General features: G+C 49.8%; 1 protein-coding gene across 3 annotated transcripts; it reads right to left on the bottom strand.

Annotated features, from left to right (window-relative positions):
• Window positions 1-326: 326 nt before the first annotated feature.
• CCNG2 (cyclin G2) lies at window positions 327-26617 on the bottom strand. Of its 3 annotated transcripts, none has more exons than XM_068153798.1 (8): window positions 26478-26617; window positions 25640-25808; window positions 7135-7272; window positions 5460-5710; window positions 5267-5345; window positions 4617-4715; window positions 3490-3695; window positions 327-2535 (listed from the first exon to the last, which is right to left on the bottom strand). In XM_068153798.1, exons 2-8 carry the CDS (start codon window positions 25700-25702, stop codon window positions 2403-2405), a joined length of 969 nt encoding a protein of 322 aa, XP_068009899.1. In that variant the 5' UTR covers window positions 25703-25808; window positions 26478-26617; the 3' UTR covers window positions 327-2402. The 3 variants fall into 3 exon arrangements, with proteins under 3 accessions (XP_068009899.1, XP_068009900.1, XP_068009898.1); XM_068153799.1 differs by having other exon boundaries at window positions 25640-25791; XM_068153797.1 differs by lacking the exons at window positions 25640-25808; window positions 26478-26617 and adding exons at window positions 8171-8308; window positions 8477-8724.
• Between the last annotated feature and the right edge of the window lie 84 nt (window positions 26618-26701).

Below are 26701 nucleotides of genomic sequence, written 5' to 3'. Positions count from 1 at the left end.
GTTTGAAGCTGAGGGAGAGCAGGGTTAGGCTGGAGCTGAGGAAGAAGTTCTTCAGTATGAGGGTGGTGAGACTCTGGCACAGGCTGCCCAGGGGGGTTGTGGCTGCCTCCTCCCTGGGGGTGTTCAAGGCCAGGTTGGATGAGTCAAGTTGAGAGGTGTGCTTGCAGGGAGGTTGGAGGAGATGATCCCTGAGGTCCCTTCCAACCTGAGCCACTCTGTGATTTTTCTCTGCAAGCAGCTCAACCAGAACTCCTGAAGAACCTGGAGCACACCAAGCCCCACAACAACAAAGCAGCAGCAAGGAACACCCCAGGACTCAGAGCAAGTTAACAAAGAACAGCACTTGGTTTATTTTTGCTCTCCAACAAGACCCAGCAGGCCCACTGCCTGCCCCCCAAGGACCCCATTTCAGAAGGGAGCTCTCCTGGCAGGAAGAAAACCTTTTCAGATGTACAGTATTTATATGGTACAGAGGAGCACAATAAATTACTATCTACATGCAACATACCTACAAAAAAACAACCAAAAAGAGTTACATACAGTGTAAAAAAATACAGTATTTGCCACCCAGGGGGGTTGGGGTAAAGTGGGTTTGCTTTTTTTCCACCCCACCCCCCCTCTTCTTTTTTTCCCCCTGTACATTATTTCATTTTCATTTACATTTTTATATACAGCTTTGTAAACTTGTGGCTTTGAGAAATCACAGCACAGTTATCAGCTTACAGCACTGCTCTTCCCCTCCTAAAAATCAAATCAACATTCCTCCCCTCCCCCTCCCCTCTACACAACAGCCTTGAGCTTCTTTCATGTCTACTTTGGCACCACCACCACCACCACACTTCACATTGTTACTCTCAGCTAATTTAGCCTCCTACCTTCTTTAGCTTCCTACCTCCTTCAGTAAGAGAGAAACACAACCATACTTTTAATTTGTGCTTCAAGGAAAGAAAACAAGCCAAAAGGGGGGAAGGAAGGGGGGAAGAAGCCATTATTACATCAACTACTTCATCAACATCATCACATTTACCTGATTTGACTGCAAAAAGAGCAACTTCTCCTGCACTAATTGCTTTTTTACAGAAGCATGCAAACAAGTCTGATTAATGACTCAATAATAACATGAATATACTGAAAAGCAACTACAAGGGTTAAGTAGGGAAAGGAATGCAGGCTTAGCAAGCTTTTAGCATGTTCCCAAGCCTAACAGGATGGAGTGGGCCTGTTAAAGGGTTGAAACATGCTGGGGGAATACACAACATGGATTTCAGGGTGAAAAGAGCTGTGTGAAAGAAAAAACAAGGAATTGCTCACTTCATCCTACCCTTCAGAGGGAAAACTTCCTGCTGGCCAGAAAGCTCCTCCTTGCCACACACACACACTCCTGTTGGGAAACAGGGATTCCTCCAGCTGATCAAAACCAAGCTCTTCCAAAAGAAAATCTGCTTGGGGTACACAACTCAAAGCCAGCTTGCAAAGGAGCAGAGCACAAAGCTATGAAGCAGTTCCAGCATCTGGCCCATCTGACATTAAATGCTTCAGCCTGGTACTGTGTTGATGCCTCAGTCCATATCACCTGCTCTTGTTGATGCCTCAGTCCATATCACCTGCTCTGGACAGCTGGATCGAAGCCCAAAACACTGAGGAGCAGAGGTGCCCTCAAGAGGACTTGAGTTCAATCTTGCTGCTCAAAGCTGAGCTCAGATCAAGCTCTGGGCTTCACCATGTTGAAACTCAAGAACCTCCCAGGAAAAAGCCTGCACAGCCTCTCCTGGTCCATTCCTATGCTTGACTATCCCCCCCATGGAGCAAACCTCCATGAACTGAGAACTTCAGTTCAAAGCCTCTCATCCTCACTCTATGCTTCTCAGTCAAGACCCTCAAGTCATCTCCTCCTCAGCAATCTGCTCTGCTGTCCAGTCCCCCAAAGCCTGCACAAGCTCCTTTTGCTTAGCCTCTCCCCACAGGTCCTATGCCCAAAATTGCTGAACCATCTTGGCAGCTTCCTGCTGGACTTGCACAACTTGTTCAGCATCTTGAGCCCAAATGGGAAATGAAGCCAAGCAAAGGGAGGACAAAGCCTCACTCCCCTCAGTCTGCTGGTTATGCAGCTGTTAACACAGCCCATGATTAGATGCTGAGCATTTTGGCCCACCAGCTACAAGAGCAGTTAATGCCTCTTGACAACAGAACTACCCCACTAGGGTTTTGTTCTGCTGAGGACCTGAATAGGATTCTTTTCCTTCCTTAAAACTACAACAACAACAACAAAAAAACCCCAACAAACAAGGCAGGCATTGAAAGCACTGATATACCACAGCAATTCTTGCCTTGATACAGTTTACCACCTCATTTATTATTGCCAAAAGCCTCTATGGTGCATTCAAAATCCCAGCCCAACACAATCAAGATCGGCAGCTAAGAGGCTGCCACTTTGCTTTAGGTTTGAGATCAAAGAAGAAGCTGCCTTCCAGGTCACTTGGAGGAGAACTGCTGAGGCTTTCTTCCCCACTGCTCATATCTTCACAGGAGTCTTCACTGGAAAAAAAAAAGGAAACAGCAGGAGAGGTGATTAAAAACAGAGCACACCACCTCAAACCTGGCAAATGTTCCTCAAACCTGTGTTTTCTTGCATGCTTTTGTGTTCCTAGCCTAATACCCCAGGATCAAAATGCTTCTCAGCACTAAGAGTTAAGTTACTATCTCCTTTCTTCTAAAGCCAAAAAGATCTCTTTATCAAGGAGCCAGGATTCAAGCTACCAAATACAGATTGCTTCAGAGGACTGAAGTGCTTTGCGCGTCTCAAAACCCAGAACCATACAATAGAATGGGTTGGGTTGGAAAGAAGCTCCCAAGCTCAGCCAGTCCAACCCCCCTGCACTCAGCAGGGACATCCTCCACTGGAGCAGGTTGCTCAGAGCCTTCTCCAGCCTCACCTTGAAGATCTCCAGGGATGGGACCTCAACCACCTCCCTGAGCAACCTGTTGCAGTGTTCCAGCACCATCACGGTGCAGAACTTGCTCCTCACATCCAATCCAAATCTCCTCTTGTTTCAAACCATTGTCCCTCATCCTGTCACTGCAAGCCTTTGGGATCAGTCTCTCTGCAGCCTTCTTGTAGCCCCCTTCAGGTACTGGAAAGCTGCTATTAGGTCTCTTTGGAGCCTTCTCTTCTCCAGGCTGAATAACCCCAGCTCCCTCAGCCCGTCCTCGTAGCAGAGGTGCTCCACCCCTCTGTCATTTTCATGGCCCTCCTCTGGAGCCACTCCATCAGCTCCTTGAGTGTCTCCCCTCTTGTAAAGCACTTGTACTTCAAAACCACACTGCCTTTCCCCCATTCTTTAGCTCTCCTTGTGATGTAGTTTTAGTCCACCAGCATTTCCCACGCTAGCACTTTCCCCCCAAGCAGCAGTCAATAGGCCTGGTGACAGAGTTGCCCCTCAGATTTGAGAGCCCCCAAGAGATTTAGCCCCTGACAGAAGCTGTACCAACCTCTCACTCTCATTGAAGCATCCACCCTCTGGGATGGTTGGCAGCTCAGGAACACTGTAGTAACTGTTCTGTAGGTTCTGGGCCGTGCGCCTCGACACAATCCAAACCAGCTTCTTATGATCAGGTTTGCAGCACTCAGGAGAAGAATAATCTGCCAGGCATTTTGAGACCAGCTCCCTCCAGTAAAGTAGGTCACTATCACTGATCTGACAGGAGAAGAAAAGAATCTGTTGAGTCTGTTACACACAGGCTCCAGGGGTAACTCCTCCCTCTTTTCTTTTTTACCTTCTCAGACAAGGCTTGGGTTAAAAAACCAACAAATGAGTCAAGATAACAGTGAGTCAGGACTGATACTTGTATCAAAGTTGGGCTGCTTTTGAAGGTGAGCTCCTCTACCCCTCCCTGAAATGTCTACATTCAAGCCTGAGCTTCCACTTCGCCTGGCAGTTGCTGTTAACACTTTCATCATCACTCCCAAAAGGGAACAAAAAAACCTGAAGCCAAGATGATTCCATTCATAAATGAAATTGCTTTGCAAAACTACACTCAGCTCATACTTGAGGCAATTGCTGTCACCCCTCCAGAAACTGGGTTAGTTCAGCTTGACTAGGAAAGTGAAAAGCTTGCTCTAGACCATCAAGGGCAGATTTAGACTGGAGATGAGGAAGACAGTCTTGACAGTGAGGGTGGGGAGGCACTGGCACAGGTTGCCCAGGGAGGCTGTGGATGTCCCCTCCCTGGAGGTGTTCAAGGCCAGGCTGGATGAGGCCTTGAGCAAGCTGGGCTGGTGGGAGGTGTCCCTGCCCATGGCAAAGGGTTGGAAGTGGATGATCTTGAAGGTCCCTTCCAACCCAAACCATTCTAGGATTCTATGTACCAGTACAAGAAGCCTGCTCTTGCTCTCCAAGCAGCAGGTTTCTTGGCACTTGGCATTCTACCACCAAAACCCTGTTACTAGAGCTGCAGACAGATGCTTGAAGACTCACTTCATTGCTTCCTTCAGCTGATGCCCAACAGCACCTGTAAAGATTGTCCCCTGACAGCAAGGGTCCCTTAAACATAACCCTGGACTTCACTAAGTGCACCAGCCCCAACCACTGCAAGAACAGCCCACAGGAGACATTTACCTTTGAGTGCTTTTGAACACGCAGAAGGATCTCAAACAGCTCAACAGATTTCAAAGTCTGAACTTCCAGAGTGAGGAGGCACAAGGCCAAGACAGATGGCTACAAAGGGGGAAAAAAAACTAGTAATGAAATCACTGCTCATGAAATAAAACCTCCTCAAGAAGTCAGTGAAAGCTGCTTGCACCTCAAGTGCTGTGTCCAGTTTGGGGCATGGCGATGTAAGAAGGACACCAAAGTATTACTGCAGGTACAGAGAAGGGCAGCAAAGCTGGTGAGGGGTTTGGAGAGCAGGTCTGGTGAGGACAGACTGAGGGAGCTAGGATTGCTTAGTCTGGAGGAGAGGAGCCTGAAAGGATGCAGTGAGGGTGGTGTTGGCATCTTCTCCTAAGCAACTAACAGGACAAGAGGAAATGGCCTGAAATTGTGCCAGGGGGGCTTAGGTTGAACATCAGGAAAAGTTCCCTTCCTGCAAGAGCAGTCAGGGAGTGGAACAGGCTGCCCAGGGAGGCGGTGGTGGTGCCACCATCCCGGGAGGGGCTCAAGAAACCTGTGGCCATGGCACTTGGGGACATGATTTGATGGCCATGGTAGTGTCAGGGTGGCAGCTGGACTCAGTCTTTCCCAACCTCAACGATTCTCTGCTGGCTTACTTTTGCTTTCGAGAAGACCAGGCGACAATTGCAAGCTTTCAGCTGTGCTTCCAGCTTGTCAAGATTCAGGATTTCTTTCCTGGAAGACAGCCCAGAGAGCAGCAAGGAGGTCAGCAAGGAGGTCAGCAAGACACAAGGGAAGGAGCTGCCTCCTTCAGCGCGTAAGGGGAACGGGGCTCAGACCAGCACTCACCTTTCTGAGGTATGACAGAGTACAATAGCATGGTACAAGTGCAAGAAGGTTAAGGCAGTAGTAGCTTTAAATTCAAAGTGCAACTTCTCTGAAATGATCTTTTCCATCCGCTTCAGGTCGGAGACGGTGCATTTACACTGGCTGATCCGGATCAGCTCGTGAGCAGACGGAATATTGCATTCCTCCTCCACCACGCGGGCAGCCAGCTGGAAACAGCAAACTCCAATGCAAGATAAATGCTTTGGTTTCACCTACAAGGAAGGGGAAGCACTCTGAGCACCTTCCTGCTCTCCGACAGCAACACCAACAGCCCCTTCAGCCCAGGGCAGCTGAGTCGTGTGCTCAGTTCAGCAGGAAGCTTCACTTAGCCCAACCAGAAGCGATGTGAGTCGACTCATACACCTCACCCAGTCACAGTCACACCACTTCAGTTCCATCAGGTGATGAGAGGTCTGGGACAAGGCTCTGAGCAACCTGACCTAGTGGAGGATGTCCCTGCTGACTGTAGGGATGGTTGGACTGGATGAGCTTTGGAAGTCCCCTCCAACCCAAACCATTCTAGGCTTCTGTGAGCTCTCTCGTGAAGACAGACTAAGAGAATTGAGACTTTTTAGTCTGGAGATGAGCAGACTGAGAGGGAATCTCATCAATACTGATCAATACCTCAAGGGTGGGTGACAGGAGGGGACCAGGCTTTTTTCATTGGTGCCCAGTGACAGGACGAGGTAACAGGCACAAACTTGAAGGAGGAGGATCTTCTTTAAGGGTGGCAGAGCACTGGAGCAGGCTGCCCAGAGAGGTGTTGGAGACACTCCAAATCCACCTGCATGTGTTCTTGTGTGACCTTCTCTAGCTGCCCCTGCCTTGGTGGGAGGGGTTTGGATTCTATCTCTAGAGGTCCCTTCCAACCCCACCGTCTCTGTAATACCAATCTGCCACAGCTAAGGCAGAGGAAGTGAAGCTCGACAGCTGAGCACCTTCTACTGAGCTAGCTCCACATCACCAAGCAACTCCAGTGCAGAGGGGACCGCAATACCCTGCTGCGCCAAGCAGCGGCGCTCACCACCCCTCGGTGAAAGCCCACACAAAGCCAGCCGGAGCCTGTTCGAGGCAGTCCCACCCCTCCCCTGCTTGTCTCTACCTCTGCTATTCTCTCTTATCTACCAGCAAATCGTTTGGGGCAACCTCAAGGACAATCAGGCCACAGACCTGACGCAACTGCAGCACAGAACGGCAGAGGTTGCAAGAGGGGTTCATGGGCTTTTTTTCCCCCAACTCAAGAATGGCAAACTGGTTCAAATTGTCTGCTATGAAGCCACATAAACTTGGAAAGAAAAGCATCTAGAAACCATCACTTGGCATTAGCTCCAGTGCTAAGCTCAGCTTTAACCAGACATAGTCTGTAACACGAATTGGGTTTGCTCCTCCTCAGTTCCTCTTTTCCTAGTCATTTACATCTGGCTACAGAGCTATTAAGTTAAGTTAAACCCTGCTCTTATTTTTAACCTTTTAGAGGTAAAAAGAACCTCCAGGACTTCAAGAAGTGTTGCTAGCACAGACTGAGCCAACAGCCAGAGCTCCAAGCTCGATCATGACCCTCCCCCTTTTGTCAGGCAAGAAAGTTCACAGCGAGCTGAGCTGACACCACAACGGGTCCTTTGCCCCCCAACAATACCTTCATAAGAGCCAGGAATCTGTCCAGGATGTTAACAGCCAAAACAAACGTTTCAGTGGCAAACCCGAAGAAGTTGGTGAGGCTCCAAAGATCTTCCACCTTGGCATTCCTTTGTCTGGGGCACAGAGTGTTTTCATTCTACGGTCAGGGAAGCAAAGTCAGAATCAGCGGCGGTGGCTGAGCCTGCTCGCTCCTTAAGTCCGAGCCCAAAGGTGAGCGATTCTTTCTCTCCTTTGTTTCTCCTACCTTAAATCAATCCGTTTCGGCATTCGAGACTCAAAGCACACCCCTGGTACAGGGATTAGCGTCTCAGGGGTGCAATACCCAGCACAACCACATTGCCAGCTACACAGTTGTTATTCTTAAGGCAACGGTTACGAAGTGCTTGCCCAGCCAGCGACTCCCGACCTCCGGGAAGCAGAGATGAACCAAACTCATCTTACTCTCCTCGCTGCCTCCGTGTCAATAATTAGGCAGCAAAAGCTCTGCTTTCCAAAGAAGCAAGCAGACCGATTTCAGAGACTTGTTTTTGCTAAGCGCTAAGGTTCCCTCCAGAACTCCTCAGCAGCAGCAGGAGGAATGCAAGCCCGCCCTAAACTCAGGAATTCTGGCCATTAACACGGCAATGTTTACGCTTAGCTGCTTCCTTTACTGTCAAACACTTCAGAGTTTTGGGTTAATTTCCCTACACCCTGGTAATTAAAAGCGTTTTGCTAACTGCCTAACCCGACATCCCAGCTTTCTTGCGGTACCAAGGCAAAAAAGAATACACATCCCTCGGTTCTGTGTTCGCTCGAAGGTTAAGCTATTAAACGTCAAACCGCCTGACTTGTCCTGCAGGTCACAGTTCTTCCACGATGAACTGTGCGTAACCACAGATTGAGTTAGGACAAAGGGCAAGCGGCGTTTACAGGGCACAGAGTTGTTTTTCGGAGCGACAGCACATCCTCCTCCCCGCTCAGAGTTTTTTGAAGCGGCTATTTCCTGCCCCGAGGAGGCTGCCTGCCCCCGGCGCGGCTGCCGGCTCCCCGCTCACCTCGGCGGCGCACTCGATGAGGCTGAGCCCCTTCTCTCGGGGCTGGAAGCGCCCCTCCTGCTCCAGGTGGAGGTTCAGCTGCTTGAAAAGCCACAGCGCCTCGCTGCTCATCTTCTCCCCTGCCTCCGGATCTTTCACCTGCACGGCAGACGCAGGTCGTCCACAGCCGGCAGCTCGCCTCCCCCTCCCCGCCGGGGACAAAGGGAGCCGGGCGCCCCCCGCCCCCCGCAGCGCCGGAGAGGCGGACAAAGGGCTCTGGCAAGACGCCTCAGGGAGGGAACGGCCAGGCCCTGCCAACACACTCACCTGGGGCAGTAGAGAGGGAGCACCGGGCGCCCCCCGCGGCCCTCACCGCTCGGCTCCTCCGCGGCGGGGAGGGGGGAGGCGAGCCCGGCTCCCGTCACCGCAGGGACGCGGGTGGGCTCTGCCGCTGGCCCCGCATCCAGGCAGGGCTGCCCGCGCCCCCGCCCACGGCCGGCTCCGCTCGCCTCCCCCAGGGAGTCACGGCGATGCCCGAGGCAGCGGCACCATCCCCGGCCCCCGCCAGCCGCCTCCGCCCCAGCCCCGCATCAAAATGGAGGCGGCGCAGCTCCTCCCCCTTGTTTTTGTTCGGGCGGCCCGCAGATGGCCCCGCGCGGAGCGCTCCCCGCTAGGCCCGGCCGGTGAGGAGCCGCGGAGAGGTAAAATAGTCCGGTGCCAGCCGCCCACCCTCAGGGGCTCTCCGGAAAGAACCGGAGGTCAGAACGTGACGCAAGCACCCAGCAGTGCCCCTGCTATAAAGGAAGCGGGGCAAAACCGCGCTTCTCCGGAGAGCGTTCAACGCCTTGGCGGAAGGAGACAGTGCTAAGACGCATCACTCCTTTAAAGGGACCCGAGCGCGGCGCCTCTGTGGCCGCCAACTCGTTTCAAAACGTCCGCCCAAACCTTCCCCGTCCCTGATTGGCCCTAGTTCTGCCGCTGATTATTGGCCAGCAGCTCTGCTTGCCCCCGCCCCTTTCGCCTGCTCCGCGGTGGGTGTGTTGTTTACAGGCAGCCATTGGCCGCCGACCCAGGGTGGGTCTGTCCGGATTGGCCGGGCCTGTTCTACCTCTGCCCCGCCTCCGGCTGCGGGCCTTAGCAACCGGCTGAGCGGGAGGCTAGGGGGCTGCCAACGGCCGAGCCCAACCGGCCCTCGGTCCCGCAGCAATGGCTGCTGGAGCCCGCGGGGCACGGGAGAACCCCCCCACACACACCCCTCCTCCGCTCCCCACAGCCATCATAAAGCGCCGTAACAGATAACGACAAATCCTGACCTGCTGCCCCGAGGGGACTGGCCTGAGGCAGCTCGGCCCTCCCCAGTGCCTGTGTGGGACCCTTCCCCTCCCCTCAGGCTGTCTGAGGGTTCGAAGTGCCCGCCTGGGTTTAAAAGAAGAAAAGCACAACGCTTAAAAGTTGCAAACCGGTAGAGAGGTTTATTTGCAGCCTGGTGTAACAAAGTATTCGGCATTCCAGCCCACAATCACCGTGCGGAGCGCGGACCCAAGGCTTGCTGCTTCAGGTCGAAGCTGCCTCAGCCGCCGACAGCCGACGCCAGAGGCTGCCGCGGGGAGCTTTCCAGCCTGCAGCCCTAACGACAAGACAAAACAGGATCTCACAGGGCAAACCATCCTCTGGAGGATTCGTGGGGCTGTTTCGACGCGTCCCGCGTTCCGTTTCTCGCGTGGGCAAAGACAAAAGGAACAAAGGTCGCCGGGCGAACCCCGGCGAAAACCCCCGCGGCCCGGGACGGGCGCAGGCTGGAGACGGGAGCCTGCGGTGGCGGCTCCAGGAGATCAGCGCTCGGTTGGACCTAGCGAGGTCCCACACTTTCAGCAAACTGGAAATGTTTATTGAATGTCGCAGCCTGGAAAAACAAGCCGCCTCCTCTCCCAAACAGTCGGCAACGTTGCTATGCCAATCTCTATTTCTAGGCACAGTTCCTGTCTGCTATGCCAGTGATGTCAGCCAGCGATTCCTTCAAGTTCATTTTGATGACAGGGGCTCTTAGATTCCCATGAACACGCACAACTTCTCCTCGGGACGAGCCAGCACTCTTGTAGGTACCACCAGATAGATCTGAGCATCCCTCCAAGGATGAGCTGACATGCCTGGGTTTGGGTTTTTCCTTTGTTTCGTGGGATAAAAGCAGTTTCAGGCTCTGAAGAAAGAATTTTTGGACCTGCGCTGTTTGAGTCTCAGGAAAAATTCCTTTCCTGCAAGAGTGGTTAGGCTGCCCAGGGGGGTGGTGGAGTCACCATCCCTGGAGGTGTTTAAGAAGGGTGTAGATGTTGTGCTTCAGGATATAGTTTAGTGGTCATGGTACTTAGTCCAACCATAACCTAACTGATCTCCAAGGTCTTTTCCAACCTTAAGGAATCTATGAACAACAACAATTACTGTTAATGGAGCTGAGTTCAGACTGACTCCTTGGAGTGACATCATCTAGGTGAGATGTTGACAGGACGAGGTGCTGTTATCCAAATGCCCTTGGCAAACACCACTCTTTTTTCCCCCCCCATCACACCCTGAAATGTATCTTGCCCTCACAGTGTGGATGATCCTCCTCCCACTGCTCTGCTAAGCCACATCAAAGCACATACATTTCAGTTTACCTAAACAGCCCCAAAAGTTCATTTTGTGAGCACTTGGCATGACAGCTCTGAAAGTGCTAATTCTGACATCTCCTTGAACACTTAGCTGGCTTTCTTTTTACTAATTTAAATCTAATAGAACAATCTGCACAATTGCTTTTCACAGGTGATGTCATCTGAGGGGCAAAATCTGTGATAAGAGCATACAATCAATAAGGTTGGAAAAGACCTCAAAGATCATCAAGTCCAACCAGCATGCCTCACTAGTGACACAGAATTGTTGGAGTGAGTCCAGAGGAGGGCCACAACGATGATCCAAGCACTGGAGGACCTCTGCTATGAGGACAGGCTGAGGGAGCTGGGGTTGTGCAGCCTGGAGAAGACTCTGGGGGGACTTCAGAGCTGCCTTCCAATACCTGAAGGAAGGTTGGAGAGAGACTTTTCATGAGGATGTCTAACAATAGGACAAAAGGGAATGGTTTGAAGCTGAGGGAGAGCAGGGTTAGACTGGATCTTAGGAAGCAGTTCTTCAGTACAAGGGTGAGACTCTGGAATAGGCTGCCCAGGGAGGTTGTGGGTGCTCCTCTCTGGAGGTGTTCAAGGCCAGGTTGGATGAGGCCTTGAGCAGCCAAATCTAGTTGAGAGGCGTCCCTGCCCTCGGTGAGGAGGTTGGAATAGATGATCTCTGAGATCCCTTCCAACCTAAGCCATTCTAGGATTCTGTGAGCTCATTTTCTACATTAGGAGAGAATCATCCCTGCCCCATCTTTGTCCATCTGTAATTAACTGATCTGTTGCAAAAAGCAACATAAAACACCCCAGGATCCCTGCTGTAAGTGATGATCTCATCAGCTTTGGGATTTGCTGTCTGGATTTGGCAGAACAATCAGGAGTTGTGAGCAAAGGAGGAGTCATGGTAAGGTCTAGAAAGAACATCTGGGTTTGGTGGTGGGGTTTTTTTTCCCCAGTTATGCAAGGAGTAATTTTGTTTCAGTAAGGCATTCATTTACGGTGAGGGGAAGTGTGGATGAGAAGGAATGAGAAGTGTTTCCAGTATTGTGAGAGAACACCATTTATCTCTGCTATAGCATGGAATAGCAATTCCTTCCTGCTATTCTCTGGGACTCCAAAGAGAGAGAGATATTCCTTAGCTGCAGGTGCTGTAGCACTCATTATTTAGAAGCAGTGAGGAGAGCCTGGGAGAGAGGAATTCTTGAGTTACGCTGGCCCGGAAGGCTGCTGTGAAACCAACAATGAAAAGGAATGAAAGCTGGAGGAAACTCCAGCTGAAATCTTTTTGGATCCTAATGCAAGCAAGAGTTTGTCCTGAAGCCTTAGCCTCTGACAGAGAAATTTTAAGCTGAATACACCAGTATTTGTTGTCACCTGAGAGTTTTCAGTGCCACCAAATGAAATTGGTGTCGTTTTCAGCAGCCTTCCAGCATGGCGCTCGGGAGAACTCGTCTGGCACGTCCGCACCGCGATTCATCAGGAATAGTTATGGATGGGTAAGAGCTGTGTATTGACTAGCAGGTGATGATATCAGAGGTGTTAATTGGGCCTGGTGACATGTGGATTTCCCAACTGAAACAGGATTACCAACCCTCCTGCTGAAGGGACAGGCGGTAATTAAGGCTCTCGACACAAGCGGTCTGCCCACTCGGCAACTGGACACCCAGGTAAGAACAATCAGGGTCACTCAGAACAATAGTTTCCTTTGAACCACTTAACCAAAGAGCTCCACAAGCCTTACAGCCACTAATTAATCCAAGTGCCCCACTGCTATCCCATTATAGTAGTGAAGAAGAGGACAGCAGCACTAGGAGAGCAGCAGCGCTGAAAATGGGAAGGCAGAAGTCACAGAGCTGTGACTCTTTCTCTTCCCCTAAGACCACACTGCTGCTGTACAATGGTTAGGGCCTCAGCAGCTAATTTGGGGGGGGGAAGTGTCAAGTTTGGCCAACATCCTTAGTTTTCTGCCAGGATGGAAGAGACAGCAGCTGATGTGTGAAGTAGCATTTGCTTCACACATAATTCAAGCTCATGTGAGGAGATGGGTGAAGCAGCAAACATCAAGAGAGCCTGCATCAAATGAGATTAGCCCTAGAATCCTCTCCCCCTAGCCCTGGAATCCTTTCCTGCCTCGAGAGCTGCTTATTCTTTCCTAACTCCTTAAGAGGCATCATATGAAAAAAAAGAAACAATCATCTCCATGCTAATTCCACAGGATGACTTGACAAGCTGGGTGTTTCCCACCTAACTGAGGGGAGTCGAAGGCACACAGGCTTCTCCTCACCAGGCCCTTTGAGCGGGAGCAAGGCCAGGAGATGAAATGATTCATAAATCTGCTGGAATGTAAAGCTTGTTCCCCTGCCAGCAGGCCCCAAAGGCGAGGGGCATTTGATCCCCTCCTAACTGTCCCCACTGGCACAGCTCCTGTTTTCAGTGTAGAGGAGTGTAATTCCACGCCTTTCACCTTGGGGAAGTCGGTCAAGTTCAGAACTCATAAATAAATGAATTCATTCAGATTTATTACCTGCTTCCTAAAAGATGGATGGAGAGAAGGGCTTGCTGATCCAGGATTCAAGTAAATAGGAGGGGGGTCCTGGGGAAAAGGTTCACTGGCAACAGGAACACAACCCCAAGAGGAGCAATGACAGCCTGTAGGCACTGTCATTGTGGCGACCACACCCCGAGTTCAAAATAGCTGTTGAAATGGGGAAGGGAGGCTGCAGAAAAAAGAAACCCAGCTTGTTTGCTCAGGAGCAGGGAGCTATACTTAGCAGGGAGTATTTTGAGCTGACAAGACCCAAACACAAATCAATGGAAACTTAGGAAGTTTAGGGACAGCCCATAAGCTGTTAGAGATTGTGCTTTTCTCTGTCTTGCTGCTGCAAACCATGGCAAACCAGCTCGGAAACAGCATCATCCAGCACTAATGGCTAGGTGAGAGGAACTTCCATGGCAAGAGGAAGCTCACCACAAAGGAAATCCAAGATAGAATAGAATAGAATAGACCAGGTTGGAAAAGGCCTTCAAGATCATCGAGTCCAACCTTTCACATCAACTAAACCACGGCACCAAGTGCCCCATCCAGTCTCTTCCTAAACACCTCCAGGAAGACAATTTCTATCAGGCTGTTGTGCATGAGTTTGCTTTGCCCAAGCAAAGTTTACATGGTTGGTTGATGGGCATCCAGAAAAGCTTTTCAGAGGCATTCAAAGAGGGAGCCTGGAAGCGCCGCCGGGTCACTGGGCTCTCCATGAAGCTGCCACGCACGGCTGACTGCAGGGCATCTTCAGCCAAGTGTTTTTGGGACAGGCCAGATGCAGAGTGCCCTGGCTGTTCACAGAGCTGGTTATACAGACCCTAGTGTGTCTTTAGAGGAGGCATCTGTCCTTTCTGTACACATTAGAGATATTTAAAGACATAAAATGAGGTATTCACTGAAGCTGCTATAAAGCTGCCATGTACTGACACAAAGCTACTGTATTTATACCCTTATATTGCTGTCAGTACCCCTATACCAGCACATGAAAATCCTGAGAGAAAAGGAATTGTGTCTACAACTTCAGTCACAGGATTTCCTAGCATAAAGAGGGCAAACCTGCAGCTAACCACCATGGGAGCAGCTTCAGATTCCCAGAGGAGATGAAATATTGATGTGAAGTGCTGGAAAGGGCAACTTCAGACCTCTATTTTCGTAACATTTGGTCTGTTATCACCCCCTTTATGCTGTGTTAATGCACTGTTCTCCTCCTCACCTATTTAGCTTTGTCTCATCAGAGGTACTTTTGACATTAAATTGTCTCTGAAGGCATTTCTGCATCCTCTCTGACAACAGAGGAACCTAACTTCTGACTCGCAGATGAGGTTACTAGGAAAGATCAAAAAGTCTTTTGGAAAACAAATCTTTTCTAGATGTTCTTATTCCTCCAACAATAGCTGGCATAAAACATAACTAAGAATTGACTTGCTTGCAGAGATAAAATCCTGAAGGAAATTCCAAGTCTTCACTGAGGCCTTTCACAGACACAAAAGGATTTTGTTCAAGAAATCACACTGTGGAAATGCCCCTTTCTGTTACTTCATGGCTCTGGGCAAGCCCATGTACAGCATGCTGGTAACCACAGAGATCCCCAGTGCCAACAGAGTGTGAGGAACTGGCTGGAGACTGAACAGTGTTCTCCAGCAAGCCTGGTTCTTTGCCTGTGTTGTCATGAAGACCTTTCTCCACACAGAGCTGAGAGGATCCAGAGAGCTGTTAAGGAGCTAACTGCCAAGCTTGCAAACAGCGCCCAACACAACCTACTTCTGTAACATCATCAGATCTTGTTCTGGAGGCCTTGGAAATGGTTCTGGCATGAGGAGAGGAAGGGGGAACTACACCTCCCCCAAGCTCATGCCAACCCTCACATGAAGAGGGTGAGGAGGGGACAGCAGCCATGGATGACTTCACCAGTGCCACGTCAAGAGTATTTGCAGTTTTGATGCTTACACATCGTCGCTGCCCCACCTTGTTCAAATTCCACTGACTCTGCTCTGAGAAAAAGGAAGGAACTAGGAAAGATTCCAAGTCTGTGACACATTGCATAACTTCTACAGTGATTACAATCCAATTACAATTGGAGCAGAGAGGTTTAGGTTGGACATAAGGAAAGAGTTCTTTACAAGAAGAGTGGGGAAATACTGGAACAGCTTGCCCAGGGATGTGGTTGAGGCTCTGTCTCTGGAGACGTTCAAGATCAGACTCAGTGTGGCCCTGGGCAATCTGATCCTGTTGGAAGCGTCCCTGCTGAGTGCAGGGGGTGTTGGGCAAGATGACCTTTGAGGGTCCCTTCCAACCCAGTGCAATCTGTGAGCTTGTGAATTCATTATGTCTGCATTGGGTGGGTTTAAGTGTCCTTTGTATTGGTCCTCTTGCAGATCCTTTGTGAGCCAGCTCAGTGTCACTGATTTCCATCACAGCTGTTGTCAGAAACCTCTATTGCATCTTCAAGTCTACTCAAACACCCTTCCCTGTCTTCTTTAGCTGACACTATGGGATGCCTACATGGATTTTCTGCAGGGAGAAGCTGCAGGCAGTATTTGTAACGAGGCAGGCCCAGTTTTGCAGGCAATATTTGTAACGGGGCAGGCCCAGTTTTGATCCAACTGATGTCATTGGGCAGCCAGGGCAATCTTTTAGAAGCCAAGAGGATGAGTGACGTGCTTGGGTGCTTCTATGGCAATAATTTGCCTTTGCTGCAAGTTAAATTGCCTGAAAGGAAGCCTCTCTGTTTCAATAACCTTGTGCTTGTCTAAGCGTGACCACGCACCTAGCAGTTTGCTGAAAGGTCTCTTTTAATAACCATTTGTTACTCTGGAAGGTGAGTTTCATTCCCTGTGTGTTTTTGTCACTTATTTCAAGTGGGTTCTTTTATTTAATTGACAAGATAATTCCAGGCAATGTTGTACTTAAGGCTCTTTAAAGGATTCTTTTAGGCAGCTGGCTGTGCATAATTTCAGAAGGCATTTTCAGAAGCAGAGGGATTCTGCATAAATGGAATTTAAATTAGTCATTAAAAGTTAAACCAAGAAGAAAAGAGCAGTCACCTTTCTGACTGCAGAACCAGGCAGCTGTTGAGTAAAATGATTTACTGGGAGGCATTCAGTTTGGGGGGGGGGAGGGTCAGGGGGCTGGGAATGGATATTTTATGTTGATTCTCAGATCTAATGTGGTGCAGATCCATGGTGGAGGATTTGCATTAAACACTAAAGAGCCCAACAGACACTGCACAAAGCCTCCCTGAAGCAAAAGGGAGACACTTCCATCCTGATTTCTAGCTTTAAATCAGGCCATGCAAGAGGTCTCCATAGGATCTGAAAATCTCAAAATCATTTTGGTTGGAAAAGACCTCCAGGATCATTGAGTCCAACCATCAAGCCAACACCACCAGGGCCATTAAACCATGCCCCAAGTGCATGGCCACGTTTCCTGAACACCTCCAGGGATGGGGGCTCCACCACCTCCCTGGGCAGCCTGTTCCAGCCTCTGACCACTCTTGTAGCAAAGAAATAGTTCCTTCTCTCCAACCTAAGCCTCCCCTGGCACAGTTTCAGGCCACTGCCTCTCCTTCTATCACCTGAGACTAAGGAGAAGAGACCAACTCCCACCTCACTGCAGCCTCCTTTCAGGGAGTTGTAGAAAGAACTGATACTGTAGAGGGAAATTGATACCTGGCTACTAGGAGATGGCACAACAAGTCACACATTGCATCATCAGCTGGGAGCAGTATCCCTCCCTCAGCAGCAGCCAGTGACAAATTTCTGGCCACCAGTCAGCAATCCTCCCTCACTTATCCTGCTGCTCTTAGCCACCTTACCAAACATTCCCATCTCCTCACACTCTGGCTTCTCCCAGATTATCCTCTCTGAAATAGAGAGTGTTACTGCAACACAGAGTGAAACACAGGCTGCTACATTTCAGCAAGCACACCTTCTAATCACCCAGGCTTTCATCTGAAAGCCTCCAGAGATGAAAAATCCCTCAATTGTCTAACATGCTGTGAACAAAATACATCTCTTTGTCTTGTCCCAGGGTGTCTTACACCTCCCTTCTTGCAGGCCTTTTGCTCAGACTGATTTCTTCAGGGCAGTGTCTTTTATATTTGCATAGGGATAACCATTAACTGCAGACTATGGCAACCTGTAGCAGCATGACTGGCAGAAATTACCACAGAGAGAAGGGTTTCTATTCCAACTCCAAGTGTAGAAAATCCACCCCTCAACTCTAGTGGGTTGCTGCTTCTTACCCAAATAACTAGCAGCTGGAGTTCTGGAAGTCTCACAGAGTTTGCCAGGCTTACTCTGTTTCCCTGGGCCACAGATGGAATATTCCTTTTGTTTGTATTCTTGTTTCCTCCCCCAACAACTACCTGTAGTCATTCCCATGTCCACTGGTGCATAATGTCCTTCTCAGATTTCCCAATCATCATTTGTACTTTGTTTCACAAGATTAATTGCTCTGGGCTAGTGTGAGGAGAGATGTACAAATTTCAATGAGCAGCACCACAGATGTTTTCCAAGTAACAGCTGCAGGCACATGTCCAGAATAGCTCTATCTGAAGCCACCATGTCCAAGCACTCCTGGTGCTTGCCAGAAGAAATAGCTCAGATGTACTGTCTCAGATGGACAGTCAGTAGGTAACTCTGCCTGTCTGGAAACACCTGGCTCTGACTCTAGGGTTCATGCTGCCTAACCTCTTCTTTAGGATCACATATCACACAGTTCCCTAAATACTCAGAGAGTGTGCAGAAAATCCTCCAACACCTTGCCTGATCTGTGCCTGCTCTCCTCCTGCTGTCACTGCAGCCTGTGGCCAAGCTCTTGCTGCCTTCAGAGGAAGAAAAGCCAAGCCTCAGCAGCAGGGATTCCAGATTGAGGACAGGACAGCAAGGCTGTGGCATCCAGCTGAGCTCCAGGTGCTGTGTAGCAAACCAGAGTGTGTGTCACTTGTGAAATCTGCAGCCTTGCTTCTACCCAAAAGAGCATCAACACACATGACCATAGAGTGCAAGTCACTGTTCAGTGGGCAGCACTTTTGCTGCCCCATCCATATCAAGGGCTATGTATAGAGGTGGCACAGAAATACTACACACTAAGCACTACAATGCTGATATGAACTCTCCAGGACATGAAATAACAGATTATAGATGATGATGTCTAGGGTCAAATATAACCACAGCCAGGTAATCAATGTGAACTATCTTTTGAGCAGTCACACAGAGAAAAGTAAGGAATTGTTATGCTCAAAGTAAGCAAAACCTGTATTAAATGAGCCAGAGAGAGGGAATGTGTAAGGTGCTGCTACTCACCTCTTCTCCCTTCCTGAAGGCCAGGCTTGCTTTAGCTGCAATCTTGCTGGAGTAGGTGTGCTGAAGGGCACACAGGTCTCACTGCTTTGCTTTGCCTTGATTTCTCCTCCCATCCCCTCACCCATTGTCTTTGCTCCAATGCAGTGTGGAAAACTATTCAAAGCTCATTTAACTTTGAAATTAGCCCTGCTCTGAGCGGGAGTTTGGCCTGGAAAACCTCCAGAGGCCCCTTCCAGCCTCAGTTATTCCTTGATTTTATGACTATTTATTGCAGTTAGCACCTTTGTGTTTACACTGCCCATTTACTTATCGATCTTGGATGGCTAAAGGAGGCAATTTTCTGCCTCTCCTGTGCTGCTGTATCACTCCTCTGCTTTGCTTCAAGCACTGCTAAGAAAGGCCATGAGAAATTCTGTTGTGGTCTAGAAAGTGATTCAAGAAAACACATCAAATCAAATCAGACAAGAATTAAACTTCATGGCAGATGAGGACTGCTTGAAAGGAGCTATATGAAAATTTGTCACACTTTCATCCTTTAGAATCATAGATTACTAGAATAGTTTGGGTGGGAAGGGACCTTCAAAGGTCATCCAGTCCAAACCCCCTGCAGGGACATCCTCCATTAGATCAGATTGCTCAGAGCCTTGTTGAGCCTGACCATCAATATCTCTAGGGATGGAGCCTCAACTACCTCCCTGGGAAACCTGTTGCAGTGTTCCAGCAGCCTCATGGTGCAGAACTTGCTCCTCACATCCAGTCTAAATCTGCTGTTCCCTCATTTCAAACCATTGCCCCCTGTCCTGTCACTGCAGGCCTTTCCAAACAGTCCCTCTGCAGCCTACTTGGGGCCCCCTTCAGGTACTGGAAGGCTGCTCTAAGGTCTGCTTAGAGCCTTCTCCTCTCCAGGCTGAACACTCCCAGGCTGCAAATCACCAACTTCTTACCCAGCAGAACTCCCAAGTCCTTGTCCATAGGCTGCTTTCTATCACCTCATCCCCCAGCTGATACTGATAATGAGGATTGTTCCAACCCAGGTGCAGGGCCTTGCCCTTGGTCTTGTTGAACCTCATGAGGTTCACCTGTTCCCACCTCTCCAGCTTGTCCAGGGCCTTCTGGATGACCTCCTGTCCCTCTACAGCTTGGTGTCATTTGCAAACTTGATGGATTGTTCCCACTGTTCATAGCATTGATAAAGGTATTAAACAGTACTGGTCCCAGTATGGACCCCTGAGGGACACCACTTGTCACCAGTCTCCATTTGGACTTTGAGTCATAAAACAACCTCTAGATGCAAGCATCCAACCCATTCCTTCTCCACTGAACTGTCCACCCATTGCAGCTTGCAAGCAGGATGGTGTGGGGGAGTGTGGCAGAGGCCTTGCAGAAGTCCATGCCAAAAGGATTTGGATACAGTTAAGGGAAGAAAGGCTTTACATTTTTTTTCTCTGTAGCAATTTGGATTCAGGCAGGTAGATCTCCCAGAGGAGAGAAAAATTGAGGAGAAACATGCATGAAACAGCACAATCAGCTAGCTGTTCCACTGCATCATCCACACTGCCATGCTAAAAGGGGGAGACTGGGAATGCTGTAGCGGAGGAGGCACATTCCTGGTCTGCTGGTGGTGCTCTGGCCTGTTGCAATGTGAGTTTCTGACTAGTGCTTGGGGTTTTGCAGAAGAATTGATTGATTTACAGGGGAGGGACACAGTCTGAAGGTTTGCCTGCCACCAAGTTAAACGGCATGGACTGGGAATCGATGAGAAGCTTTTGCAAACAGTAAAGCAAAGTGCAGAGAACACCTGGTCTGGTGGAGAAGAGCACATGGGTTAGTCAAAATAAATCAGGCAGACAAGTGAATTTCCTGCCTGCAGGTTCTCTCCAAATTAATCACTGAGTGTGAAAGAGGCACTTTATTTACTAAACTGAAGCATGTAGGTCACTCTTCTGATGAAAGCTGATGCGTGCCTCTGTGTGGGGAGCAGCTCGTGAGGGAATCTTCCCCAGCTCACACAGCAGAGTTTGTTTCCCTGGTAAATAATTGATATTCCTGCTGCTAGGAAGAGTGGTGAGGGGCTGCTGGAAAGCAGTGTGCTAACAGCCATGGTGTCCTAAGAGGCTGTGGAGATGTTCCACTTGATCTGGCACTCCTGTGATTCAGCTTGGGGGGTTTTCTGATGTCCACAGACACGATTCTGCAGGGCTACAATCTACCTGAGACTGCCTCTCCCTGCATGACAGCTGATAGCTTCTGATAAAGGAGAGCACTGAACCTGACAAGTGACTTAAAAGAGAGCAGCTTGCACAATGCACAAGCTGGTGACTGTGCTTGCTGCACTCTTTCTGTTACCTCTATCACCTGTGGATTCAGTTGTCTGGGACACTTGGTATCTAGGCTGTTCTATTTGTCTGTTAGGCCTTTTTCTTCCCCCTAGGGCTGAGGAGGATTTGGACAAGGAATTCATGTTGCTGCTGTTTCTTTATTTCTCATCTGTTTTGGAAAAAGTTAAGCCACCACAGAGTACTTTGGAAAGGGATCTTCCTTGCTGCTAGTCTCTCTCACCAGCCAGATGCTTCTTCCTCTTCTTTGCCAGGACAACAGTTAGCTTCAGTTTCATGCACGGAACAGCTGAATTCTGCTCGTGAAACTGAAGCCAGGGTTCATCTGTCCAGCTGAAGTGGAAATCTGTGCTTTTAAGCTGGAAGAAATGAAGGAACCTGCATCTAGTTTCTTCTTCTCCTTTGCCACATACTTCAGAGAGAGTGGATTATGTTTTTCAAAGGGTAATTTATTACTGCCTGTAAGAACAAGCATAGCTAATGTACTTAGCAGCTACAACACCCATGTAATTTGTATGGACTGACTTCCATGCTGCTTACTTGGACAATCAGCTTCCCAGTGAGTGATTCCTTGCACAGAAAGGCTAAGATTTGCCAGAATAAGGAGTGATTTTGCAAAGTTCACTTCCCACAGCAGTCAAAGCTCAGTGCTCAAACCCTTTTCACTCCTCTCTGAGAGTTCCTGCCTACTGCTGATTTTCATTTGCTGGGCACTTAATTCCCAGAAAGCTGGGCCAAGCCTTCTCAGGTAATTTCACCAGCACTGAGTTAGCTATTTCTTTATTGTTTAGGATTCTCCTCATTTCCTTCTGTTGCTTCTCCCAATGTCCCACAATGCTGTTTTGCAATGTTGCCTCTAGACAAAGAAAATGGAGGGTAAATGTCTTTGCAGCTTTTCAAAAAGCACTTCCTCAGAGTCTGTTTTAATTCCAGGCTCTGAGGCAAAGGAGGAGGCTCCAAGAAAAGGAGCCTGGCTGAGCCCTGAGCAAGCCTCAGTGGGATATCTTTTTCAGTTCTATCAGCATACACATCTCTCCTGATTGCTCCATGAGCACTCAGATGCTTCTGTGAGGGTTTCCTCCACCAGTGGCCCAAGCTGAGCCTGCCTGGTCACCACAGCTGGTGACTGAGATTGGTTTGGAAAAGAACAGTAAGAAATTTTCATTGTTCTTTAAAGGTTTTGTGTGTTCTGTTCACAAAACCAAGATCATTTGGGTCCCTCACCACAGGGAAGACATTGAGTTGCTGGAGCATGTCCAGCAAAGGGCACTGAAGCTGGTGAAGGGTCTGGAGAACAGGTCTGGTGAGGAGTGCTGAAGGAACTGGAGTTGCTCAGTCTGGAGAGGAGGCTGAGGGGAGGCCTCTCTACAACTCCCTGAAAGGAGGTTGCACTGAGGTGGGGGTTGGTCTCTTCTCCCTAGTCTCAGGGGATAGAAGGAGAGGCAATGGCCTGAGATTGTGCCAGGGGAGGCTTAGGTTGGAGATTAGGAATTATTTGGTTTCCCTGCAAGAGATGTCAAGGATTGGAAGAGGCTGCCCAGGGAGGTGCTGGAGTCCCCATCCCTAGAGGTGTTCAAAAATGTGTGGCCATGGCACTTGGGGACAAGGTTCAATGACCATGGTGGTGTTGGGTTGCTGGTTGGACTGGATAATCAATATTGCCTTCTCTGGGGTGATAAAACCACACTGGCTCTATGCAATAAATGGAGATAAGTGACACAATGCTTGGAGTCAAAGCACAGCCAGAGGAATAACCAGGCTTACTCTGCCACACTCGACCAGCTGAGTGCAAACAGCAGTTCTCATGAGGAGTGTGCATGTCTCCAGCCCCCTGGGACAGTCAAATGCATTACAAAGTATTTTGATTTAGCCTCACAACCAACCTGCCAAGAGGGTCAACCTGTCCTCATTCTGAAGTGGCTGGCTGCAGACAGATCTGAACTCAGCAAGTGTCTGCCCATGCTGGGCTTTGTGTGCACCCAGGTTGGGTGGACATGAAAAGGAGAATGAACCTTTGCATCTGTGGGCTTAACTGGTCAAAAGTCAGGCAGCAAACAGCACCTGGGTCTCTCCACAGCAGAACCCAGAGCCAAACCACACCACCATCTGGTTCTTCCTCTGCAGGGTGTTTAAACAGCACAGATAAAAATGCCTGCTGCAAGGATACACGACCTTCCCTTTTCCACATGCTGGGGTTTGGCTGTGAATCCTCTGGTGCCCCTTCTCTCCCTCCACTCAGTGGTAGAAACATGAGGCATTGCATAAGCCAAGAGGCAGGTACCACAAATGCCTTCTGGGGGGGATTTTCTTGTTCCCACTAACATCTCTCTCTCTTTGATCTAATATTTACGGGTTTGCCACCTCCCTAGAGCCCAGCCTAGGTCCCTGCATGCAGAACACCTGCCTGTGCTGGTTGCAGTGGCTCCAGGTGTGCTTCACTGCATTGAGCAGCTTTATGTTTCTCTAGGTTTAATATTGCATCTTTTGCTTTTGTTTTTTGGCCATAGGCCCAAAGCTCTTGCTGGTTCCCTCCATCTCCTTCTCAGCAGTCTTTCCAAATCCCTTGGCTTGGCAGTCGCTCACTCATGGCAGCCTGCCCTAGCCCTCAGCTGCTCTGGGCACATGCTGTGTCTTTCTTCTCAGCATGTACAACTCTCCTGCTATTCTGACCACTGGGTGGTTGTGCCCAGACCTAGACCACCTCCTGCAGAGCTTTGAAATGGTCCTGGGAGACCTCACCTTCAACTGACCACCCTGCTAAGCCAGTCTGCTCTGAGGTCCCTCCTGCTCCAAGTGACTCACCTCTCAGTCTCCAGGATTTCTTTCAGAGGGAGGATAGATTGTACCTCTGTACTCAGCACTGGTGAGGCCACACCTTGGGTTCAGTTTTAGACCACTCACTATAAAAAGGACACCGAGGTGCTGAACAAGTCCAGAGAAAGACAAGATCCTGGTGATGGGTCTGGAGAAAAGATCTGGTGAGGAGCAGCTGAGGGAACTGGGGTTGTTCAGCCTGGAGAAATGAAGGCTGAGGGGAGACCTCATTGCTCTCTACAGCTCCCTGAAAGGAGGTTGGAGGCAGGTGGCAGTCAAGTCTCTTCTCCCAAGGAACAAATGATAGGACAGGAGGAAACAGCCTCAAATTGCACCAGAGGTTTAGGTTGGACATGAGGAACATGTCCACTACTGCCCTGGCCTAGGCTGCCCAGGGCAGTAGTAGAGTCCCCGTTCCTGGAGGATGTAAAATCTAAGTAGATGTGGTACTGAGGGACATAGTTTAGTGGTGACCTGAAAGTGTTAATGATTGGCCTTGATGATCTGAGAAGTCCCTTCCAACCAAAACAATTCTATGATTCTATGATCCAGGAGCTGTTTAGTTTATCGTCCTACTTTCTACTCAGTTGGGTGCCCCCTCAACTGTCCCTCCCTACTGTTGCTGAGGACAAAGGACTGTAATCAGACATGTCCAGCTGAGGGCATATTCAGCATCAGATGAATAAAGGGCGCTCTGTTGGGGGATGTTAGCACTAGAGCCTCCTGCCAAACCATCATTTCCACAGTCTGCTGCAGTGAGGATGTGCTGCACTGCCTTGGCCTCCCAGCACCGACATGAGACATGTTCTGGGAAGGGCCCTGTTGCAAATCCCTTGGGCAAGCAGTTGGGATATGCAGGAGCTGCTGTAACTGTGGGAGTGGAACCATCTTGGGACAATGCTGGTCAGACCTCCAGCAAGAGCTTCCCAGCCAGAAGCATCACCTCAATTATTTTCACTTTGTCACCACCACAAACTGTGACAAGTAGACCAACTGATGGAAGCCCCTCCAGGATGGATGAGGCCTTGAGCAACCAACCTGGTCTAGTGGAAGGTGTCTTTGCCTATGGCAGGAGGATTGGAACTGGATGATCTTTAAGGTCCCTTCCAACCCAACCCATTCAGTGTGTCTGTGAGCCCCTACAGCTTGAGAGACTTCCTAAACAACTGAGCCTTAAACAGTGAGATCCAGAAGCATTAGAATGAAACTGGGAAAACACAGATAAAATTCCAGGAGGGCTTGCCCTTCTCTGCACCTTCTTATTTCTGAAAGGCATATTCTATTTCAAGACAAAAGTAAAAAAGAATGGAAAGGAACAGCAGCCAGGCAGCTCAGAGATGAAAAAACCCAATCACCCTATGCCTAGAGGCTGCTGCAGCAAAAATAGCATTTTGGTCTTAGAAGTCACTGAAGAAAGGGTTAAAAAAAGAGCTTATGACAGATGATTTTTTTATCAAACCGAGTCAGAGTTAATTTGTGAGGAAATAAATATGGGGTGGGGGAAAAAAAAGGATCTGTGCTGTCCCTGCACATGATTTATGTCACTGCTTATTATCTCTAGAGGAAATCCTCCTTTGTGCACTATCTGCACAGCTAATAATGAGAGATACTGGAAGGAGTTTAAAGAAAATGCGTTGCCTTTGCTCTGAACTTCTTGCTTTTATCTGTTAATTTCAACCTCTAGTGGCATAGCAAGGTCCTGTCACTCATCCTCAGTGCCAGGCTCTCCATACCAAGTATTCACCCTGGTCCTGGGCTTTACAATATCATGACACACCACACCCCCCATGCTACCTTTAAAAACAAAGAGAAGAGAAATATTTCTGCTGCAAAAATATTATTGGAACACTCACAAGTTTCGTTGTCCGGGTCTTAAGTCGAGCAGACAAAAGGAATAAATGGAGCTGGGAGCACATCTTGGCTTCCCTGGCACTTCAGGCATCTTCTGCTGTCAGTGGGACTCAGACAGAGCCTGCCATCTGGAAGCAAGGACAGTGAAGCCCTCCTGCAGGGGAGAAGGGCCTAAGGAAGTAAACAAAGGCTAAGTCCCTGTTTTCATAGGTAAATAAAGAGTAAATAGGACAAATCCCGGGGGGACGGGGAACTCTGTCCCAGCAAACAGCCCGGGAGACGCGGTATGGCCATCAAAGCAGGCAGAGCCTGACGCCTTTGCTGAACAGGGAGGTGTCTGTAAATAAACACCTTAGCTTATTGTTGCGTGTTTTAAATGAAACTCTAAAGCCACAACCTGCCTGCAGCCACAGTCACTGCGGGGGGTGCAGCTTAAAGCGGTGCTGGGGCTGAGGGAAGGCGCAGACAGACGCCGCGGCCGCTCACACCTGCGCTTGCCGGGGAGAGGCGTGCGGAGGGCAGCGGTGAGCGGGGCGGTGGGTTGGAATTTACCCCGCTCCCCCCCTCCCCCCCAACATTAAATTAGCCAGACCAGCTCAGTTGGAAGCAAATGAAAGCTGTATTTACAAGCAAAACTACAATCTGCAATGGAACGCCGGGCAGTGGCACAGGACTCCGTCCACCAGAACCCCCCACAACCGCGGGAGGGAGGCAGGGAGGTAGCGAGGCAGCCGCGGTCGCATCCCACCCGCCTGTATTTACAGCCGCGCATGCGCCGCGCGGACACGGTCGCGCCGCGCGGACACGGTCGCGCTCCGAGAGGCAGTTTCCCTACGCTACCTCCGCGCGATCATTCCGCCGGACGGCCCGACGAAAAAGAGTCCTTTTCCTCCGTAGCCGCTCGCCGCGACGCCCCCCTCACGGGAGCAGCGAACCGTGTACCCGATGGCGGCGGGGAGGCGGGCAGGGGGAGCGAGCAGGGAGGCGGAGGCTAGCCCCCGCGATGCATTGTCCCGCCCCGGTGGTGCTGAAGGCAGCGGCCGCCCCGCCCGCGCGGGAGGCGG

The sequence above is a fragment of the Melanerpes formicivorus genome, unplaced genomic scaffold (assembly GCF_026170545.1).
Source record: "Melanerpes formicivorus ecotype bairdi unplaced genomic scaffold, bMelFor1.0.p_v2 SCAF_27, whole genome shotgun sequence".
NCBI classification, from domain to species: domain Eukaryota; kingdom Metazoa; phylum Chordata; class Aves; order Piciformes; family Picidae; genus Melanerpes; species Melanerpes formicivorus.
Note: the sequence above shows the minus strand (reverse complement) of the source record. Positions and strands in the feature narration are given on the sequence as shown.